At 47.4% G+C, this 21,743-nt stretch overlaps 1 protein-coding gene across 1 annotated transcript in view; it reads right to left on the bottom strand.

Annotated features, from left to right (window-relative positions):
- Nucleotides 1-21,743, bottom strand: part of LOC129338845 (integrin alpha-X-like) — a 40,255-nt gene that overhangs the window by 15,128 nt on the left and 3,384 nt on the right. The window contains exons 5-18 of the mRNA XM_054993357.1: nucleotides 21,228-21,292; nucleotides 20,831-20,945; nucleotides 19,145-19,275; nucleotides 18,089-18,222; nucleotides 17,787-17,940; nucleotides 17,117-17,267; nucleotides 15,504-15,577; nucleotides 14,796-14,928; nucleotides 12,218-12,366; nucleotides 4,969-5,103; nucleotides 3,900-4,106; nucleotides 3,157-3,287; nucleotides 946-1,103; nucleotides 141-292 (exon numbers count right to left, since the gene is read on the bottom strand). Coding sequence (XP_054849332.1) covers nucleotides 141-292; nucleotides 946-1,103; nucleotides 3,157-3,287; nucleotides 3,900-4,106; nucleotides 4,969-5,103; nucleotides 12,218-12,366; nucleotides 14,796-14,928; nucleotides 15,504-15,577; nucleotides 17,117-17,267; nucleotides 17,787-17,940; nucleotides 18,089-18,222; nucleotides 19,145-19,275; nucleotides 20,831-20,945; nucleotides 21,228-21,292 — 1,889 coding nt within the window. The remainder of the gene's footprint in view (nucleotides 1-140; nucleotides 293-945; nucleotides 1,104-3,156; nucleotides 3,288-3,899; nucleotides 4,107-4,968; nucleotides 5,104-12,217; nucleotides 12,367-14,795; nucleotides 14,929-15,503; nucleotides 15,578-17,116; nucleotides 17,268-17,786; nucleotides 17,941-18,088; nucleotides 18,223-19,144; nucleotides 19,276-20,830; nucleotides 20,946-21,227; nucleotides 21,293-21,743) is intronic.

Raw genomic sequence — 21,743 nt, 5'->3', positions numbered from 1 at the left:
CCCTTCTCTCTCTTTCTTTCACACACACACAACGGATGTAATTTGTCATCTAACTAGAGCTTAATAGAGCTAGAAACAGCCCAGGGCAGAGGAATTCTGTTCTCATCCCCCACCCCATAATATTATAGTGCTAAACTCACAGGCAATTCAATCTGGTAATTCCGGCATTTATTTTCAAGGCCAATCTGAAAGCCCTCGTTCAGAACGGGGGATTTAGAGCTGAAGGAGGCACGAATCTTGCTTCTCTCGGAGTCCAGAGCCAGGCCATATTGAAGGTCGCTGAAGATGTTAACTGAGGAGATGGGAGAAAAAGGAGCCCAGGATTACAGTGGGCATAATTTTTAGAATAAAGAACTGAACAAATGTTTAAGTGGGTACACTTGATCGGGATGCTTTAAAAAACAAACATAAATCAGACAAGTTGTCTGAAATGTGGACATGAGATGAGGAAGAGAGGGAAAGAGGAAATCAGCTGTTGATCAGAAGCGGTGTAAGTATCCTTTGAGGGCACCCATTCTTGTACATAGTCTGGAACTGGCAATTCCTGAGAGTGAGCATGGAGCTGAGGAATAAATGTACTTCCTCCATTCCCCGCTGGACCTTTTCCCTGCAAGGGATGCCCGTTACCTGCTTCAGTGCACAGAGAGGAAAGATGATAATGCCTTCTCAATGCACATGGTGCTATTGTGCCAGGAACTCTGCATGCCTGGAAAACTAAGTTTCATGGTGAAAAGGCTTTTGATACAAGAGTTGATTTCAAACACTCTCACATGTGCCTTCTAAGGCAGGACAGGCAGGGAGAGAGCTATACCACACATCTCTTTTCATCTCTCAAGTCATCTGTGCATGCTCAAGGGGCATGGCTTCTTATGACATGTAGAAGCCCCTGAGCATAGGCAGGTTTATGCTAATACTACCCACTCCAAACAAGGAGCGTGGCCTCACCTAGAGCATCCCGAGTTGCTTTAGTCACCGCAAAGCATATTGTCACTACGCTGGCCACCTTGTGCTGATGTTCCTGCTCCTGGCACTGGAAGACTGAAGTGGGGATCACGGGGGGCTGGAACTCAAAGGAGACTCCCACTTGCAGAACAGGACGGGACCTTCCCGAAAAGAGAAAAAGACAGGACTGTCACCAGCCACTCCCTAAGACCAGAGATGGCATTTTTGCATGTGATCCCACTGAGCAAACACACAGCACCGAGTATATAAGGCAAAAATTCTGAGCATTGATTCGATTTTCTAAAGCAAATTTCTAGTCCTCATGGCTGGAGAGAGAAAAATTACAGAGAAATGGGTGGGCAACGCCTGTCCAGATGTTGCTACCTACAAAGGCTACAAACACGCAGGACGATGACGCCCTCTCCTCTTCCTAGCGCTAGAAACTGGGCTCAGTTCCCAACACCAAAGTCTACAACACGGCAACAGTTTGTTTATTTATGTCTTTTACAGTCCGCCTTTCTCACTGAGACTCAAGGCGGATTACCCAGTGTGAGATTAGTACATATTGATCCAGTCGCACAGGAAGATGAGTGTGCGTGTAAAGGGGTGGGGAGGGCTGGAATTTTGAATCAAAGAAGTTCATGGGAGGAACAGATCCTTCCCCCAGCCTAGGGGCGACCTCCCCACCTCCCCCCCCCCAGGAAACTTTCTCCTGATCTGAGCACCAATATCAAAAATAATTTCAGAGGAGAGCAAAAAGCACTTGAGAAGAGGAATTGCAGGCAGATTAGCACCCTTCACTGTTTTCCTTCTTTTTATATTAAAAACCAGCTCCCTAATGTTGGAATATATGTGTGTTGTAAGGTCTGAGATTCAGTCATTATGGGGTTAATGTGTTTACCTACCATGCTATTGTTTAGATTGACCTGGAAAGGGAACCTGGCACAAAGCCAAATATCTGCAAGCCTGGGAAACTTGAGAGTGTTTGTAAACTGTTATTGGTCAACAGGTCAGGTGACTTTCTTTTCAGGGTCAAGAAGAAGGAGGAAGAAGAAGATTCTCCATTCTGTTATCCCAGCTCTTTGTTGTAAACAGTAGTGAGAAAATGTAGCTCCAGGCTTTGTTGTTTTGTAGTAATCCTATGACCCTTTTCCTTTTAGAAGTAAATGTTTTTAAAAGCTAAACTCGTGTGCTGACTCTCTATTGATCCAAGATCCATTGCACCTCTGAAAGTAAAGCTTATTTTTAACCTTTCCCCCCCCCAACACCTAACACCCCAAAAATATGGAAAATTGTCTTAATGACAACATTAATATATTATGTTAGATGGTAAAATGTGATTCCTGATTATGCTGATTCATTTATTTGATATTTTTTGGAATATTGAATTTCAAGATAGCGTACAACGGTACAGGTATTTTTAACAGGCTATAATGTAACAGTATCACATAATCTAGTATAGAATTATTTTAGTTGTATCTTTATGCTAAATTCTTTTTACTACATTGTATCAGTCCACCCCCACCTCACCCCTCTTTCTACGTGATAGAGGCAGAGCTGTGTTCACTTCCAACCAGGGCTTTTTTTCTGGGAGAAGAGGTGGTGGAACTCAGTGGTGGAACTCAGGACCGCACAATGATGTCACTTTGGGTCAGCTGGAACAAGGGGGGAGTTTTTTAAAGTTTAAATTGCCCTTGGTGAAAATGGTCACATGGCTGAGGGCAATCTAAACTCCCTTCTGTCTGGAGATCAGGGGGCGGGGCCATCAGCCATGTGACCATTTTTAAGAGGTGCCGGAACTTCATTCTACCACGTTCCCACTGAAAAAAAGCCCTGCTTCCATCACATATAATTTAGCCCTGTTTACCAATATTTTCAAGCCTATCTGAGTTGGGGTGGGGGGAACCTTTGACACCAGCCTGTCGGATTCTGTGCTCTCTGAAATCATGGAATTCCCTCAGGTGCTTTCACTCCAACAACTACTCCAAGGCTATTTTGCTAGCTTGTGCACGTATATTATTTTTTAAAATGTAAATTGTCCTTAGCCTCTACCATAAGCCCGCAAAATCAATTTAAATAAGAAAGTAAATGCAAATATAGATGAAGAAAACTCAGCGTTGCACTTGAACATGTATACCTGTTCAAAAGACAAACATTTCCTTTATACCCTTCTTGCTCCAAAAGAAGAGAAAGAAAACAGGGCTCCTCCCTCACCTCAGCAACAAAACCTGCCCTTCTCTGCCCACAGTCAGGTCCGGCAGTCCATCCCCTGTCAGATCCGTCCCTCCACTGACCGATTCGCCAAAGTAGAAGAACCCGCCAGAGAATCGCAATCCTTCAATACGCTGCAAAAAGACAGAAGCAAAGTAGAGAAAGGTGGAAATGTTAGAAGGGAACTGCTAGCAATAAGGAGATTCTCAACGCCATAACTAAATTAAAAATCAATTAGACATCCAGTGCCCCACTCAAGATTATCTGAAGGCCTCCATCATTATACTACCCTTCTCTGTCTTTCAAAATCTAGGGAATGGAGTATTTTTTTAAAAAAAAACAATATGGAAGATATAAATGTAAGCATTTCCAACAAACATTCAGGTAACTACAATCTTCTTGAGATATTTTTCTGCCTGAAAATCTGCCCTCAGAATCTGGACACAGCAGACGAGGCTGCCTTACCCAAAGGCCACTAGGAGATGGCGAAGTCATGGAAGCCCCTTTGGAGAAGGCAGAAGCTAAAGTTGCCAACCCCCAGGTACAGGCTGGGGAACTCCCAGAATTACAACTGATCTCCAGACTGATCTCTGGGGGGGGGGGGCTGCTCTAGAGGGTGGACTCTGTGTCATCATACCCTGCTGAGCAACTTCTTCTCCCAAAACACTGCCCTCCCAGGTGTCATTCCCAAATTTCCAGGAATTTTCCAACCTGCTTCTGGTGACCCTGGTAGGCGCTCTACTCACCTGGCTGTACTGGGGGCTAAGAGAGGTCCTTTTCCCTGCAAATACGTACAGGGCTCCCATGTTCTTGTCCTCCATAGGAGCCCCAACCACCACATCTGTCCATCTGTCCCCAGTGATGTCACCTATTGCTGCCATGCTGGCCCCAAAACGACCAAAGACATGTCCTTCCTGTCCTCTCAAAGTTGTGCTGCACTGAAGACCTTCCTCCTGTAGAGTGGAGCCAAAGAAAACAGGTGACTGGGAGGAGCCAAAGGGCAACATTTCCATGCAAGCAATCTTGCACCATAGCCTCTATGTAATACAGTACTTAGTCTTACAGGACATATCTATCTTGCAACTTTGATCGGTTTCATGCTAGTGTCTGTCCCTTAAAGAATCCTAGGAATGGTGGCTCATTGAAAGTACTGAAAATTCTTTTAGAGACCTTAGCCCCCTTGAAAGAACTACAGTTCCCAGAGTCCCTGGGGCCAAGCAAGTAACTGCTATACCCAGGGCTTTTTTTCTGGGAAAAGAGGTGGTGGAACTCAGTACGTTGCCCTTGGAGAAAATGGTCACATGGCTGGTGGCCCCGCCCCCTGATCTCCAGACAGAGGGGAGTTGAGATTAGCAATCTAATCTTTTTTAAAAAAAACAGTTAACAATTCCTCATTCTCTCTCACACACATACATAACTGCCTACTTCTTTTCTCTTATAGTTAGCAACTGGCAAAAATGTTTAATTTTCAGGATCCTGTGTTTAGACTTTGATCTTCTAAAACATCCTGGAATCCAGCAGCATTTATAAGTAGGAGTGCTGTAAAACGCATCATAAAAAATACAGCCGTGACTCAACCCAGAAATCCATTTACAGTGCCAGAACCCAGCCTGGGAACATAGTAAGGAAACAACAGCATAGAGAGGGCCTCCACTGTTGCCACCAAGCAGGAGAAGAATGCTTTCTTGTCACAACATGGGGGATGAAGCAGCAGGTCTTTCAAGCTGGGGGCGGGGGGCAGCCACAACACCTGTCACTCAAACTAAAGGCCTGTCCATAACAGTTCCTTATTCACACACACCACTTCTCTCTTACCTTAAAATGACAGGCATAAACCTTTCCTCCTGTAACACCATCATAGTACATGGGGGCTGCAATCAAAACCAAGTCTGTGTTGGAGTCTCTATCGAGGTCCACAGAGCACAGCGTTGCTCCAAAATACGAGCCAACCTGTTGTGTCAGATAAAGGCCCCATTTCAACTCATTCCTACATGTCATCCCTTGATGTGAGGTTTTAGTATGCTACTAACACTCATCGAAGGATAACGGTCTACAAAACCCAGCGCTTTGTGAACTTCTTGATTTTACCTCATAAGAGCAGAAATCTGTGTACAGAGTAGAATTTAGCATCATGAGAATCTGAGTGGGTTTTTTTTTCAAGTTTCTTGCCCTTAAGACTATGAAATTAGGTTTCAAAGGCTATATCTGAGGCAAGTCAGGCAGGAAGGGACATCTGTGGGCCAAGCTACACGTGACAAATGACACTTGCACAGCAAGTGAACAGACTCAGGGCCAAGCTACAAGTGACGAATGACACTTGAACGGCAAGTGTATTTCTCCCTGTTCACTTGCCCTCCACTCAATCCACTTGCCATTCAAGTGTCATTCGTCATGTGTAGCTTGGCCCTCATGTAGTGATCAAGTGGAGGGCAAGTGGAGGGCAGGTGAACAGGGAGGAATACATGTGAGTCTGTTCACTTGCCATGCAAGTGTCATTCGTCACGTGTAGCTTGGCCCTAAGCCAGATCTCCATTGCTTACAAGGCTGCGTCGGAGCACCTTTTTTGCTCCCCTCTATGACCAAAAAAGCCCCACAAAACAAAACATTTGAAGTAAATAATCATGCCACAATTTACAAATATTACACAAGCACATCAGGGAAGGGGAGAGAAATGCCATCACATCCTAAAATGCCCACTCTAAAAAAGGGAAGGAATGACTGTCAGTAAACATCTAAGAAAAGGGAGACCTATTAATAGTTTGATAGCTACCAAGAAGATTTACCTGAGCATCTTTAGAATATTCATCTAAGTGCCTTTGATTGATCAGAAAACAGGGTTAACATACCTGTAACTTATGTTCATCGAGTTCTTCTGTGCTGACACACATGGGGGACTGCGCAGGCGCAGGCCAGCCGCCGGAGAATTTTCTAGAGCTTCCATGGCTCCAAAGGGGCCGTTTGTCGCGCGCCTCAGCGACCGTTTTTCCGCCCAAACGGTCACATGCTCCTCCAGCGACCAACGGCTCCTTCCCTCAGTTCTCCTTTGCCGCCGCTAGACCAACACACTTAGCCGTAACACCTTAAAGTACATCAAATTCCGTTACAGCCACCACATCTTTGTGCATTGGATTTCACAGCGGGGTAGGAGGGAGGGTTGTGTGTCAGCACAGAAGAACTCGATGAACATAAGTTACAGGTATGTTAACCCTGTTTTCATCTTCGTTCTTCTGTGCCTCCACACATGGAAGTGTACCAAGCTTCACACAATGAGGAAGGTGGGGTGAAGTCCAACACAATTTTATTGAACAACAAGAATAACATAACATACACATAGACATATATACAGTTCCACAAGAAGTGTAGAAACATATACGTACTCAGTATTTGCAAAAACTATATACAGAAAATATATACATATATACATATATATACACTATATCACCCAAGGTACCCAGCAGGTACGCAAGGGGCCACACCCAAGACTCTCCTAGGAAAAAAGGGAGTGTAGGACAGCCCTGGCCACAGATACATCCTGCTCCGCATTGACATCAATGGCATAGTGCCTGACAAAGGTGTCTGCGGAGGACCATGTGGCCGCCTTGCAAATGTTAACTAGGGGCACACCCCTGAGGAGTGCCGAGGAGGATGCTTGGGACCGCGTGGAGTGGGCCCTGACATGAAGCGGGCAAGCCACCCCTGCCAGGGAATAGGCTTTGCTAATGGCCGTCACAATCCACCTAGACAGGGTCTGCGAAGAAGCCCTGTTTCCCTTGTCTTTGGCCCCAAAACATACAAACAGGTGAGGACTGGAGCGAAACCCCTTTGTCCTATCCAGGTAATAGGCTATGGCCCTCTTCAAGTCTAGGGAATGAAGGGCCTTTTCCCCCTTAGAGGAAGGGTGAGGAAAGAACGCAGGCAGTGAGATATCCTGCGAGAGGTGGAAGGCGGACACCACCTTGGGCAGAAAAACCAGGCTGGGACGCAGGACCACCTTGTTGGGATGAAACACCAGGAAGGGAGGGTCAGATCGCAGCGCAGACAACTCACTGACCCTTCTGGCCGATGTCACAGCCACCAAGAATGCCACCTTGTAAGATAGTATATCCAAGGGGCAGGTAGCCATAGGTTCAAATGGAGGCAACATGAGACGTGAGAGCACCAAGGACAACGACCACTGAGGCACTGGCGCTGGCACAGGTGGATAAAGGTTGAACATGCCTTTAAGGAACTGGCGGGATTGTGGATGAGAGAACACTGTAACACCCTCAACTCGGGTGTGAGCAGCCGATATCGCTGCCAGGTGGACCTTGAGGGAGGAAACCTTCAAGCCCAGGCCACGCAAGTGGCACAAATACTCGAATACAACCCCTAAAGGGCTGCTGTCAGGCACCACTCCTTTAGCAAGTGCCCAAACTTCAAACCTGCGCCACTTGGCCGCATAAGCGCGCCTAGTGGATGGCCGACGGGCGTTCAGGAGGACCCTCTGTACCTCGTCCGTAAAGCCTACAGGGGAGGAACGATCCGCCAAGCTGTAAGGTGCAGCTTCCCCGGGTCGTGGTGGACCAGGCTCCCGTTCAGGAGAAGGTCTTGCCGAGGGGGCAGACTGACATATGTCCGTTGGGACATCCGCAGGAGCTTCGGGAACCAAACCTGCCGTGGCCAAAAGGGGGCCACCAGAATGCAGTCCGTCCCGTCCTCCTCCATCTTGCACAGGACCCTGGGGATCAAGGGAAATGGTGGAAACATGTAGTGCAAGCCCTGCGTCCACGTAAACTGGAAGGCATCCCCAATAGAGAGGGGGTCACTTCCCGCCCTGGAACAGAACGTGTGGGCCTTGGTGGTCGCCGCAGTGGCAAACACGTCTATCACCGGACGACCCCACATCTGAAAGATCGGCCCAATGTACTCTACGTTCAGTTCCCACTCGTGATCCAGCAAAAGAACTCTGCTGAGGGCATCTGCCCGGGCATTGTCCGACCCCGCCACGTGTATAGCACGGAGCGACACGCCATTCCTGATTGCCCACTGCCAAGTGAGCGTGGCTTCCCGGCACAGGGCCATGGACACTGTGCCCCCCTGCTGATTCACATAGTACATGGCAGTCGTGTTGTCCGTCTGCACCAACACCCGGCGATTTTTCAGCAGTGCTGTAAGGGACACAAGCGCGAAACGAATGGCTCTTAGTTCAAGCACATTAATATGGAGGGTCTTTTCCCTCTCAGACCAGACATCTTGCACACATACCTCACCACAGTAAGCCCCCCATCCCAACAGAGAGGCATCAGTAGTAACTGTGACGTCATGATGCTGATACCCAAAGGGGGTCCCTTTAAATAAATTGTCATCAGACAGCCACCAGTCCAAAGAGGATAAAATGACCCTTGGGACAGAGAACTTAAGGGATGGAGAGTGCTGCTGAGCATCGTACTTCCGCACAAACCAGTTTTGGAGAGGCCGCATACGCAGCCTAGCGTAGGGCACCACAGAGGTGGCCGCTGCCATATGCCCCAACAAGCACTGGATAGTGCGCACGGACTGGAAGCGGTTCCTTTTAAACATGGACACCAGACCCCTTAGGGACCGAGCCCTCTCCAAGGGGAGCAGAGCCTTACCCTCCACGGAGTCTAGCAGTGCACCAATGTAGGACACCTTGCAGCTGGGCACCAGTTTGGATTTTTCAAAGTTCACCAGGAGCCCCAGGCATTGGCAAGTGCTAAGTACCAAGCCAATGTCCTGCACCAGCCTAGACTCCGATTCAGCCACGATGAGCCAGTCATTGAGGTACGGAAAGATGGTACAACCCTCCTCCCTAAGGAAGGAGACCACAGGGGCCACACATTTAGTGAACACACGCGGGGCCGTGGACAGGCCAAAGGGGAGCACCTTATACCGGAAAACCCTTTGCCGGTAAATGAAGCTCAGGTATTTCCTGTGCTCCTCCCGTATTCCCACGTGAAAATATGCGTCCTTCAAGTCAAGGACCGCAAACCAATCCCCCTGTTTCAGCAAGGCGATCACAGACGCCAATGTAACCATCCTGAATTTGGTCACCTTGAGGAAGGCATTAAGGCCCCTCAGATCTAAAATGGGACGTAAGCCCCCATCCTTCTTGGGGACCAGGAAGAACCTAGAGAAGAACCCCCTTACAGAGTCCTCATAGGGCAATTCTTCCACAGCACCCTTGGCCAAGAGCGACACGATCTCCGCATCCAGCTCGGCCATAGTGTTATTGACAGCTGTCAGGGGTGAAGTGCACCTAGGCAGCTCAATGAATTCCAGCCCGTATCCCATTTCAACAATTGTTAAGACCCATGAGTCAGATGTTATTGACTCCCACTCAGCGAGGAGTGGACTTAGTCTGTCCGAAAAATTCGGGGATACGGCTGGCGTGACCCGTCAGTACTGCCTCCCGGCGCCCTGCTGATCTCTCTCCTGGGCCGGTTGCTGTGACGGGCGAGGCTTGAAGGGCCTACGCCTCCTCTGCTGCTGTGCGGGAGGGTAGGACCGTTGCTGGTAGGCAGGATACTGGTGGAAACCAGGCCGCTGCTGCTGGTACCTGCCCTGGAAGTGGTAAGGGCCGGACCGGGGGGCGTACCGTGGCCTGGAGGCGGGTTTGTCCGAAGGAGCCAGACCCAAGGACCGTGCCGTCTGCCTGTCCTCCTTTTTCTTTTTCAGGGTCTCGTCGGTGGACTTGGAGAACAGCGAGTCCCCTTCAAAGGGGACTCGCTGGAACGCACCTCCTGGGATAGGGCAGTAGACCGCAGCCAGGAATGACGTCTGAGGACCACCGCCGAAGCCATCCCCCGAGCGGCAGTTTCGGCAGCATGGCTCCCAGCATTCATTTGCTGTTTAGACAGCCTGACAGCCTCCGTTTGCAGTAGGGACACCACAGCCTTCTGCTCAGGTGGGAGGTCTCGCGTATAGGATGCCAACTTCTCCCACAGGTAGAGCTGGTACCCTGCCATAATGGTCTGATAATTGGCAATCCTCAGACCTAGCGAAGCGACAATGTACTGGCGCCTGCCCATGGCATCAAGCTTTCTGCCTTCCTTATCGGCAGGCACCGAGGAGTGACCCAACCGTCGGGGGTTGAATTCCTCCGTGACCAAAGAGGAAGGTGGAGGGTGCTTCACCAACGCCGGCCAGGTGCCCTGTTTGATTTTATACAGCTGCTCGATTCTCTTGGATGTCGGAGGCTGGTCACAGGGCACCTTCCACACCCTCTCCACGATCTCCTCAATACCCTCGAGCATGGGGAAGCCAATGGACGCCGGGTTGTCACCGTATATCCGCTTGAGGAGCTTGTCTTTGGTCTGTGGGGTTGCCGAGGAGATGTCCATCTCGAGGGCCTGGGCCATCCTTGCCATCTGGTCGGCGTAGATGCGGAGGTCCTTGTACGGTGAGCCCGTAGATGGCACCAGATCATCAGCCGGCGATGGTTCGGACCAGGACTCTGACTGGTAATCGGCCAGGCTCTCAACTTCTCCCTCCTCGGACCCGAGCTGGGAGTCCTCACCCAGGACTGGAGGGGGAAACCACGTTCGCCTCGACCTCGATGGCCCCGGTTCCGACTCGGAGAAACCAGCAGGTGCCCCTTCCCACTGGCAATGGTATGGTGAGGGAAGGTAGGAGGCTTGACGATGCCGGGACGCAGTGGATCGGGCGGACCGAATGCTGTCCCCGGACCGACGTCGCTCACGACCGACAGCAGGCGAAGATGGACGGGCAGGAGATGGACGGCCCCGATGAGGGGACGGGCTCGGTTCCGATCTCGGCGACTGACGGGAAGGAGATGGTCGACCCCGACGGCGCGGGCTCGGCTCCGGCCCTGAAGAAAACTCCGCCTGCACCGTCTCGAAGGCCATTGGATCCGGCACCGGCACGGAGACCTCTTCCGGTTCGGGGGAACCCAGATGAGGGGAAGGCGTGTGAGGAAGCACGATGACTTCCTCCTGAGGAGCGGGACGCGACGACCGATGATGCTTGGTCTTTTTCTTCTTTTTTGCCGGTTCCGAAGAAGAGCTCGGAACCGACGCGCTCCTCGCCTTCGAAGGGGACCTCTGCTTCGACCTCTTCGCCTTAATCGGGATCGGCCCGGTCGTCGGCTCCGACCGGGGACTTGGCACCAGGATCCTCGGTTCCGAAGCCGGTCTCGGATCCGACCTGGTGGATGACGCGCTCCGGGGCGGCCGCGCCGGACCCTGTGCCGGAGAGGCCGCTCTCGACGCCGAGGCACTCGGGGGACGCGGTTTCGACCCCGACCTCGCGGAGGCCACTGAGCCAGCTCTGGAGTGCCTTCCGGCAGAGGGGCTAGGGCCGGCCTTGGGTGGAGGTAACGGGGCGCCCTCAGACATAACCGACTGCCACAACGAGGAGTTCAGTCGGGCCCTGCGATCCTGCCGGGTCTTGTTGGTGAAGCCCTGGCAGATCTTGCAGGCCGACACGTTGTGGGTCTCCCCCAAACAAAAGAGGCACAGTTCATGGCCATCGGTCTTGGCCATCTTAGTGTGGCATTGAAGACAATGCTTGAAGAGAGCCATTGAGGCCATCTTCAGGGGCACGCGAGAGAAGGGTCAAGACAGTCCGAGTCGTTTTACCGAGTTCACGTCAAAGTCCAGAGGGAGATCCGAAGAATAGTCGAGTCCGAAGTCCGAAGTCAAGAAGCCAAGATCAATCAGTCAGAAAAGCACGAAGCACAAGCACAGAGCGCGAAGCTCAAACGTTCTCTCCAAGCGGCGGCAAGAAGAGAACTGAGGGAAGGGGCCGTTGGTCGCTGGAGGAGCATGTGACCATTTGGGCGGGAAAACGGTCGCTGAGGCGCGCAACAAACGGCCCCTTCGGAGCCATGGAAGCTCTAGAAAATTCTCCGGCGGCTGGCCTGCGCCTGCGCAGTCCCCCATGTGTGGAGGCACAGAAGAACGAAGATGAACAGGGTACCGGGAGAAACATCACATACATCAGCAAAGCCACTAAATCACACACACCGTCAAGGTCTCCATACCTTCCTCATCTCCCTTCCACACCCAGAGGTTTTCCACACTGCCCAACGGAAACTGGCCCATACCTGTTCTCCAGCAGCCTCCGTTTTCAGCTGCCATTCTCCACTCCAGGTGTTTTCCTCAAAGACAACCACTTTGCCAATGTGGTTGTAACGGGGGGCTCCCAACACCAAGCCACTTCTTCCTTTTAGCCAGACAAGCTGAGAAGAATAGCCTAAAGGGGAAGGGAAAGGGGGAAATCTGACAGCTCTGAATGTGTCAAAGGAAGACCCAAACTGTTAGTAGCTCAGCAGTGAGCTTCCTACAGGACTGTTCACACAACCATTGACGTCCAATTTAAACATTATGCTGGCATGTAAGATCTTCCTGTAGTGATTTTCCATGTACCCTACATTTCAATTACACTGGGCACTCAGCTGCATCTTCCAGCAACTTTAGCTAGCCACAGATCCGTAGCCCATGGTGGCATCACACTGGTGTGTTAATGTTGCTAAATAGAGACACACATGAACCAAAGTACAAACCAAAGTTCGGCATGAACCAGGCCAGTTCATGATTCATGAACCGGCAGTTCGTTAGAGCCCATTTCTGATGAACTGCCATGAACTTTAAGCCAGTTTGTTTGGTTCGTTTTTTGGTTCGTCACTGTAGACAGCATGGCGCTGATCAATCAGTTTCCTAGGCAACAGAGGGTGGGCTTTCTGCAGACCTTCTGCTGACCCAGAAGTAACATTTTGCTGACCCAGAAGTGATGTTTTCACAAACCAAACAAACCAGTTCATGAACCAGGGCAAGTTTGTAAAAGTTAGTGGTTCATGGTACGTGAAACCGCACAGTTTGTTTTTCCCCCAGTTCGTGCTCATCTCTATTGCTAAACTGTCCCTCCTGAGCCCTCAAGAGCATTTGCTCCCATCAGAAAAGTGACTGCTCACAATCTAAATGTCAACGGCAGTTAGGCAGGTTTCAGCTCATCCTCGGCCTTTTCCACTAGCAGCTCTGAGCTATTTTAAAAGGTCGTTTGGAAACTGATTGTCTGAATCTGTTGTTGCTGGTTTTAATGTTTATCTATATATCCTCCTTTGAGGATATGTCAGAAACCAAACATTTTAAATAAATGTTTCATGTGTAATAGCACAGTTTACACAAGATGAACCATATGAGTGAGTTCTTCTTGCTCATTGATGCCACATTTAAAATTGGGCATAAATATGGAAAGATGGCCAACGGACTTCTTTGGAACTGCTTAGTTAGGTTCCAATTCAGAGAGCTTGCCTAATCACAGAATCTAGGGAGAACGGTAGTTTGAACAGAGTCCCTAGTCAGAGAGAAACTTGGGTCTCCTCAAGAACTGCAGAGAGGCCAGTCTCACCCTTGGTAAACCCTAGTTTTAACTAGCTGCTAGTGCATAGCTAGGGGTTGTTTATATAATAATAATATATGTTTATTGCTTTTCCGGCCGAAGCCATAAGCCATACAGGGCCAAGCTACACAGGACGAATGACACTTGAACAGCAAGTGGATTGAGTGGAGGGCAAGTGAACAGGGAAAAATACACTTGCCGTTCAAGTGTCATTTGTCATGTGTAGCTTGGCCCACAGACACCAACAAAATATGAACTGTACACTTGAACATACCCAATTCACATAGACATAACTCGTCATTATCACTTTAAACTATCTAAACTCATGAAAATCTTGTTTCTTTATCACCGTGGCTAAAAAGGAAGCCACTATAGCAGAGGTTTGATTGTCAGGAAAGTTATCAGACAATAACACTGAGATTGCCCAAGGAAGGAAGGGAAGCTTTTCTTTTAACATAATAGGAATAATAAATCTCTCTCTTTCCTTACTTCACTTAGGGCAAAAAACTATTATATGATCCAAGGTCTCTAACTTTCCTTGTCCACAGTCACAAACTCGTTCAGAATAAGGGAGTCCAGAGAAACGACCAGAAAGCACTTTAGAGGGGAAGGAGTTAAGTCTAGCCAATGTGAAGGCTCTGCGTTGAGCTGGAATCTTTAAAGAATAGCAATAAGATGGAATAGCCTCTGGGGGTGGAAGTCTCAGGGATAAGCCTGAACATGTACGTCTGGCTCCCTGGAGAGTACTGCTGTAATCGAGATCCTTTAGTTTTAATTTTATAACTCTGAGGTTGTTTATATTGTGATGAATACTTGTTGCTTTGTTTTGCTGAAACCATAGAGGGCCAAAAAGACCAATAAGCGGGTTCTAGATCAAATCAAACCTGAATTCTCCCTAGAAGCTAAAATGACAAAAAAGGAAGCTTGCGTACTTTGGTCACATCATGAGAAGACAAGATTCTCTGGTAAAGTCAATAATGCTAGGAAAAGAGGAAGACCCAAAATGAGATGGCGTGACTCAATAAAAGAAGGCATGTTGTCCGGTTTGCAAGATTTGAACAAGTCTGTTAATGATAGGATGTTTTGGAGGACTTTCATTCATAGGGTCGCCATAGGTTGGAGGCGACTTGACGACACATAACACGTAACAGACACTTGTTGCTCACCTGAAACTAGGATGCAGAATTGCAAGAAGAAAGAAGCAATACATTTTTTGTGTGAAGAGAAAAAAAAAATAGCAGAACTGGGGATGGGTGGGAGGAATGTTTGTTTTTAATACTTACCTAGATAAGCATCGTTCATATCTGTAGTGGTGCTGGAGATATTAATGAAACTTGGGTTTTTGCTGCTACCCTTATATAAAAACGCCCCTCCAGACCAGTCGTAAGCTCCCACTGCTCCTAAGACAGAGCCATCCTACATACACGATAAAGCCAGTACAGTGACCCAAAACCAGTAGAAACAGAGAAAAGAGGGGAAAGAGAAACATTAGGAAAAAATGCAAGTCTATAACTGATAACCTGATGCCTAGCACCCCCTACAGTTACACTTAGGTATTACAGGAGGTGCCAAAAAGAGGGTGCCCTTTATGGCAATCCTGCCCACGTGACTCATCCGAACTAGAATGAGATCTCATAGTTATAGTCAGTGCTATGCATTCTGAACATCTGCAGGGCTCTTGTTTATTGATATTGAATTCAGCATCCTGACAATCTTCACAGTCTTTCTAAAAACAAGCCTTTGTTTCTTCATGGAAAAGTTTAACAAGGGTCATCACCTTCTCTCGCTCTGTCATTTCCTTTTTGGGGATAAACACATCAATAATTGTTTCAAAACCCCGAAACACAGAACTAGAATAATGAAAGCCCAGCAAATCTACGCGCTGACAATAATAAAAAACCATCCTAGTTGTAGGTACTGAGGAATTTCCTGGGATCAGAATAGACGAAAGGGTGGGCTTCTCACATGCTCTGAGCACCGGAGCAACTCACCGGCGTCAGCAGGGCACTGAATCCTTCCTGGGACATTTCCATCTGGAAGGAACTGCTGCTCTGGGATTGTGTTCCTACAGGGAGGGGAGGAAACAGGACACATGAGCAAACAGGAAGAACACTCAGAGGAGGTTACAATAAAGGCCCACTCTCAAAGTCTTAGATAGTATATCTGGGGTGTCATCTTGACCCCAGCTTATTTGGGACCTGGTGTGGGCATCAATTAGAATCAGGCATCATTAGGCTTTAGACCCCAAACTCTGTTGGAATTGGTAGTACAGAGCTGTGAAAACTGTGATATGAAAAAAAGAGAGACCACCACTGAGCCTGTGCAAAGTGTCTTTTCAGAACCACGAAGAAACCAAACCAAACCAATTCAATCGTATCTGGAATTAAGGATAAAAGCTTTGTGGGCACAGCAGATCTCTTCCATGCAAGTCTGGTCCCCAGCACAATCTCACTGTAGAGATCAAAGCAAAAAAGTGGTGCTTTTTAAAGTTTACTCTCCCCAAATTCAAACTTACAGCAATTATTTTAGATTCTTTTGCTTGAAATACAAGGGTATGCACTTTGATATGCTCTGTAACTCCAGTAAATTTTCAGCTTTTCTCAAAAAAAGATCTGCAACTCTTCACAAATATTAACTTTGTTGAATTTCTTATATTAAAGATCTGTCATTGGACAAACCAGCCAACCTCTATGCAAAAGAATAAATGGACACAAATCTGACATTAGAAATGGCAATGTCCAGAAACCAGTGGGAGAACACTTCAATCTACCAGGACATTCCACCGAGGACTTAAAGGTCACTGTAGTTCAACAGAAACCTTTCAAAAACAAAATCCAAAGGGAAGCTGCTGAATTGGAATTCATATGTAAATTTGACTCTGTCAAGCTGGGACTGAATAGGGACTATGAATGGTTATCTCATTATCAAAAGTAACTGATTTCCTCTACAGAAGCAAACTGATCTCCATATCAGAAGGAACTGTTTGTATCTCCATATCAGGAGCTGTTTGCATCTAACCCGCCCTCCCCTCTCCTCCTCTATATCTGACCAGTTTCTTTTTGCCCTCCATGCATCTGACGAAGAAAACTGTGGTTCTCGAAAGCTTATGCTACAATAAAATTGGTTAGTCTTAAAGGTGCTACTGGACTCTTTTAGATATAACTTACTCTCAGATCTACCTCATAAGACAAGAATTTATCAACTGTTTACTGAGGAACATCAGCATAAAATAACTTCTAGAGTCTCATGAGAAAAATCAAATCATTAAAGGCTTGCTGGGTCCAAAATTATCCTCCCCCAGAGAAGGTGGCTTGCTGCATCTTTGCACGCTCTCCCCCCTGCTTCCTGACCTCAACTTCTGCTATGGGATGGCCAACTCTGCCTTATTTCTTCTTTGGATGGAACTGAATCACTCCAACACAAGCGATGCACTGGCTTAGCAGCATTCCCTGCTCTTCAAAGAGGCTGCCTGTTCTATAGGAGTCTCCCCTTCTTCCCAACTCAAAATATATGTGTGCCTCCAAATTTAATTTGGGAAAACAGGTGCCTGAACTGGTAGAAGTCTGACAAATACTAATTTAGGATCTTACAGCCCCTGGGGTACCTTCAATGGCAAAGATTTTGTCCCGTAGGTTGTCTTGGATGCCTCTGAGGGCCTCAAAATCATGTACTGCAAAGACATGCTCAGCGCTAGGCAGGGAGGCTATGGTGTCCAGTTCATTGCGGGCGTTAGACGATGAGAAAGCACTGCCAACCTAAGAAAAAGAGAAGAGGGAATGACATCACAGACTGGTTTAACACCCCAAGGAATCATGGGCAATGTGTCCCTGCAAAGTTCTATTCCAAGGATTGCTTGGGAGAAGCCATGACATTTAAACTGGTATGGGAACAATATAGATGGTATGGAAACAATATAGATTACACATGCCTGTAACCCTCCAGAAAATTGCACAAAACTCATAGCACGACAGCGTCTGCATAGTGTGATTTCTTGTCATGACCCCGTTTAATGGCACGATTTCTGACATCATCACATCATTAAATGGGGTTATGATGGGAAATTGTGCTATGAAGACACCATCATGCCAAAAGTTTTGCGTGATTTTCCGGAGGGCATGTGAAAACAGCCACTGTATAGTATAGATAAGTCTGCTATAAAAAGCAAATTAGAATTGAGGATGTTTTTAATGATTGTAAATCCACCATGCAAAAGCCCTTAGAACTCAAGATCCTTGGCTATTTATATTATCTGGAAATCCTTTCAATGTTCGCACCCCAATAGCGTAGCGGATGATCCCTGCCTGGTCAGCCTCTGGTATCACATTCCAGTACTGCAAGGGATCTCTCTTTTTCTCCCCATCTGTAATCACAATAAGAATCTTGGTGGCTCCACTCCGGGACCCTTTGTGTGGGATGAATAGCTCCTTCCTTGAAAAGAAAAGGGAGTATGACACAGCAATTCCATTGGCTGAACACCAAGAACATAAAGAAGGAAGAAAGACAGAAGAAACAAGTAGAAAGATAAGAAGAGAGGATACCAAATTCGTCCATGGAGAAATGGTTTTGAAGGACATACACAACTTTGTGGATGGCAGTGGCTGTGTAGGTCCATCCGCCAATCTTCTCAACATCCATCACAAGTCTTGCTGGGTTTTGATCTCTGAAATCAAAGTGTTCCTTGAAAGCATCTGAAAACTGCATGAGGGCAAACTGACATGCAGAAGAAGAAAAGAGGGTTAGTCAGGGACTTCTGTGAGCAGATTGACATCACATTTAAACAGATGGTCCAATGGATAGGGGGAGCATGCATGCTGATTTGGAACACCCTTTCTCTGTTGGCCCCAAACTATCCATAACTGGAAGCTTACTGCAAATATCAGCATTAGATGTAGACTGTGCAAGTAAATCTGAGCTAAGAAAAATGGCTCAAGAAGTCCCCCCACCCCCAAATTCATTTCAAGTCTTACTTCGGGGCAAGGGGCACATTACCAATTCTGTGCTCCTGTACATTGTGTGGGCACCTGCCATGATAATGTGTTGGGAAGCCACTGCCATTTGCAGCTTCTTTGTACACATGCATTCATGCAAGATAAGCTGCTTACATGTGGCCATAGTGCAATTTCCTCTCATGGGGCCTGTTTCTCTCACAGTCCACTGTCCAAAACAAACAGAGAACTGGTTTCATTCTCACCATGCACTCGGAGGCAACCCTTCCTTGGCATGGCGCTGCACTAAAAGCGCATAACCACTCCTTGCTGCCAAAGTGTGCTCTGTACACCATTGGACAGGGAATGCAGTAAGGAGTGTTTAAACACTATCATTTCCACATGCAGATTTCGGAAGGACAAAGTTTTCTTTGAAATTTGTATAGACAACTAGTGTGGATGCAGCCAGGAGGCAAAAGCATGAATCCAGCTTATCTGCGGTGTGATTTCAGTTTTCAAGGGGTCTCAGGGGAACAAGGGAGCAGAGGCAGTGTGTTGACATTAGTATTAATCATGGGGGAAATTCGCCAGCAGCCACTATGAGCAGCAGAGGCACACATGGGAGAGCTGATACCCCATTTCAGTCCCAGGAAGCAGATCAGCACAGGATAAATCTATAGCATGGCAACCTTCCAAGTGTCCATTACCAGCGTGTTCCTGCCAGACAACCTTGTGATGACGTTAGAAACAAACATCTTCATCCTTTCAAAGTCTCCGCGGTCAATGCTGCCTGAGCCATCAATCAAGAACACAATGTCTGTCGGGTGGGAAGTGCATTCTGGGGGCAGAACAGGCATACAATCACAGGGTACCCAGTCTTTGCTGCCCTTCAATGACACTCCCCATCTTATCCATATGCAGTCAAAGTGCTGGTTCTTACCATTAAGGCCCTAAATGGCTTGGAGACAGGGAACCTGAAGGACCGTCTCCTCTTGTACTCTCCAGCCTGCCAGTTAAGATCTGCCTCTTAAGCCCTGCTCTCTGTGAGCCAAGCTACAAGTGACGAATGACACTGGCCTGGCAAGTGAACATGTGTATTCCTCCCTGTTCACTTGCCCTCCACTTGCGCTCTACTTGATCAAGTGGAGAGCAAGTGAATGGGGAGTGAACAGGGAGGAATACACGTGAGTCTGTTCACTTGCCCAGCCAGTGTCATTCATCACTTGTAGCTTGGCTCTATGCCTCCACCTTCAGATTTTTTTAGTCTTGCTTTTAATTAGAGGTTTTCTCTTACCAGGTGGAGATTTCCCAGTTACCTCCTCTCACTGCGTCTCCTTTAATGCCAATTCCCCAACTCACAAGGATACCCACTCATTAGGGTAACAGAATTGCTAACATGCATTGAAAGTGTACTATCCAATGTGTGTGTCATAGTCTATGGCCCAGCTGAGGACACATGACTGTGACATACCTGCTTGGTGGGAGCTTTGCACTTTGCTAGAAAAGGCCTGGAGCTTCCTGGGGTTTTTTCATGTTTCATTCAAGACTGTTTGGATTTTATCCCCAAAAGAAGCAATCATGTGCCCAGTAGCAGACTGGTGGGCACTGCAGCATCCATGGGGGTCAAACTGGGGATTGCTGGGCTAGGCGCTCACCCCTCCGAACAGCAAATTGTCCTGGAAGCCATAAGAACTGGTTGCTCTTGGGCTTGAATAAGTTCACAACTTTGTACACCTGTCCAACAAGTCTGACTGCAGATCTATAGCAGGCTAACTACTCCAGCTGTATATGTCTGTCTTCACTCCTTTTCCATCCCTAAAGTACTGAAGTGTATTTTCACACTCAGCCCTGCTTGCAACCATGAGGACTAAAAATATTTTAAAAAAATAAAAATAAACCTTTTCAAAACAGAAAACTGTTCTGAAAAGAAGTTCTTTCACCTCCTACTCCTAGAAACCATATTTATTTATTTAATTCGATTTATACCCCGCCCTCCCCACAGATGGGCTCAGGACGGCTAACAACATTAAAAAATACATAAAATTAACAATATTTTTTTAAAAAATCATTAAAATAGTCCAGGAGCAGGCTATTTAGACAAATATTGTGAGATATTCTGCATCCATGACATTGCCTGGGCCATTTCAACATGACGGTGCTACAAAAACAGAATCATAACTTCCCGTATCCATTTGGAAAATGGGTGACGTCAGAAATCATGCAAAGAAACCCCCAGCATTTGGCGAGTGTTGCACTATTTTTAGGATGTGCAGAAACAGCCCTGATTTGCTGTCCAAATCCTAGGATCCTCATATTTGCATTCCCCAGTTTTCTGTGGGGTTTCTCTTTTTTTCCTTTTTTGGTCTGTTTTCACCCTCAAGTTTGGGTCTCACCTGGCAAGGTCTCTGGAAAGTGTTGGCGCTGCTGGAGATTCTGATCCAGGAGGAAACAATAGCCGTTCAGGTACATGTTCCTCCCGCAGGCCCGGGGCACTGTGGGGCCACACACCTTGAAAGAAGACGGACAGGAAGGATGAAGGCAGCAGGCACATCCCCTAAGAAAACGTATCTCTCAATTGCTGTACTTTAAAAGGATAAAATGCCCCTATATTTGTGGGTTAGAATACCTTGGTTCAAAAACGGCACCACAAGCCCAACCCATTCAGGGTCTTAAAGGTTAAATACAAGCACTTTGAATGTGGCTTGAGTGAATCCTAGACTAACCCACACCTTAAACCCAGTAGTTATGATCCTGCACTTTTTGTTTAGGAGTCATTACGGATCTACATACTAGAACCTGAGAATTCTGGACAGCCAAGGAAAAGCCAAGAGACATATTGACGGCATCTGCAGGTCCTGAAAGGGGAGAGAAATATACACCAAAATTATTCTATTATAAATGAAGCCTGCAGTATACTTGTTACTTTACATCATAATTTATTTATTTTTAAAAACTCAAGTCCCTGTCCCCAAGTTTTTACAATCTAAATAAAAATTAGGAACTAACTCCAAATACTTCCTGTCAAGTCATCAGCTTTTCCAGGTCTTTGGAAAGAGTTCAAAAGTTCTTCATCTCATCCTAAACAAAGGCCGTTTCTGCACGGCTTACCTCAACCCGGAACGCTGCGCAACATGCGGAAAAAAACGCAGAAGATTGTGTTTTCTCTTGCACAAAACTCACAAGAGAAAATGCGATCTTCCGTGTTTTTTTCGGCAAGTTGCGCAGCGTTCCGGGCTGAGGTAAGCCGTGCAGAAATGGCCAAAGTTACATCAGAAGTAAGCCCACTGATTTCAATGGATTTAGAAG

Source organism: Eublepharis macularius, chromosome 12, assembly GCF_028583425.1.
Source record: "Eublepharis macularius isolate TG4126 chromosome 12, MPM_Emac_v1.0, whole genome shotgun sequence".
Lineage (NCBI taxonomy): Eukaryota > Metazoa > Chordata > Lepidosauria > Squamata > Eublepharidae > Eublepharis > Eublepharis macularius.
Note: the sequence above shows the minus strand (reverse complement) of the source record. Positions and strands in the feature narration are given on the sequence as shown.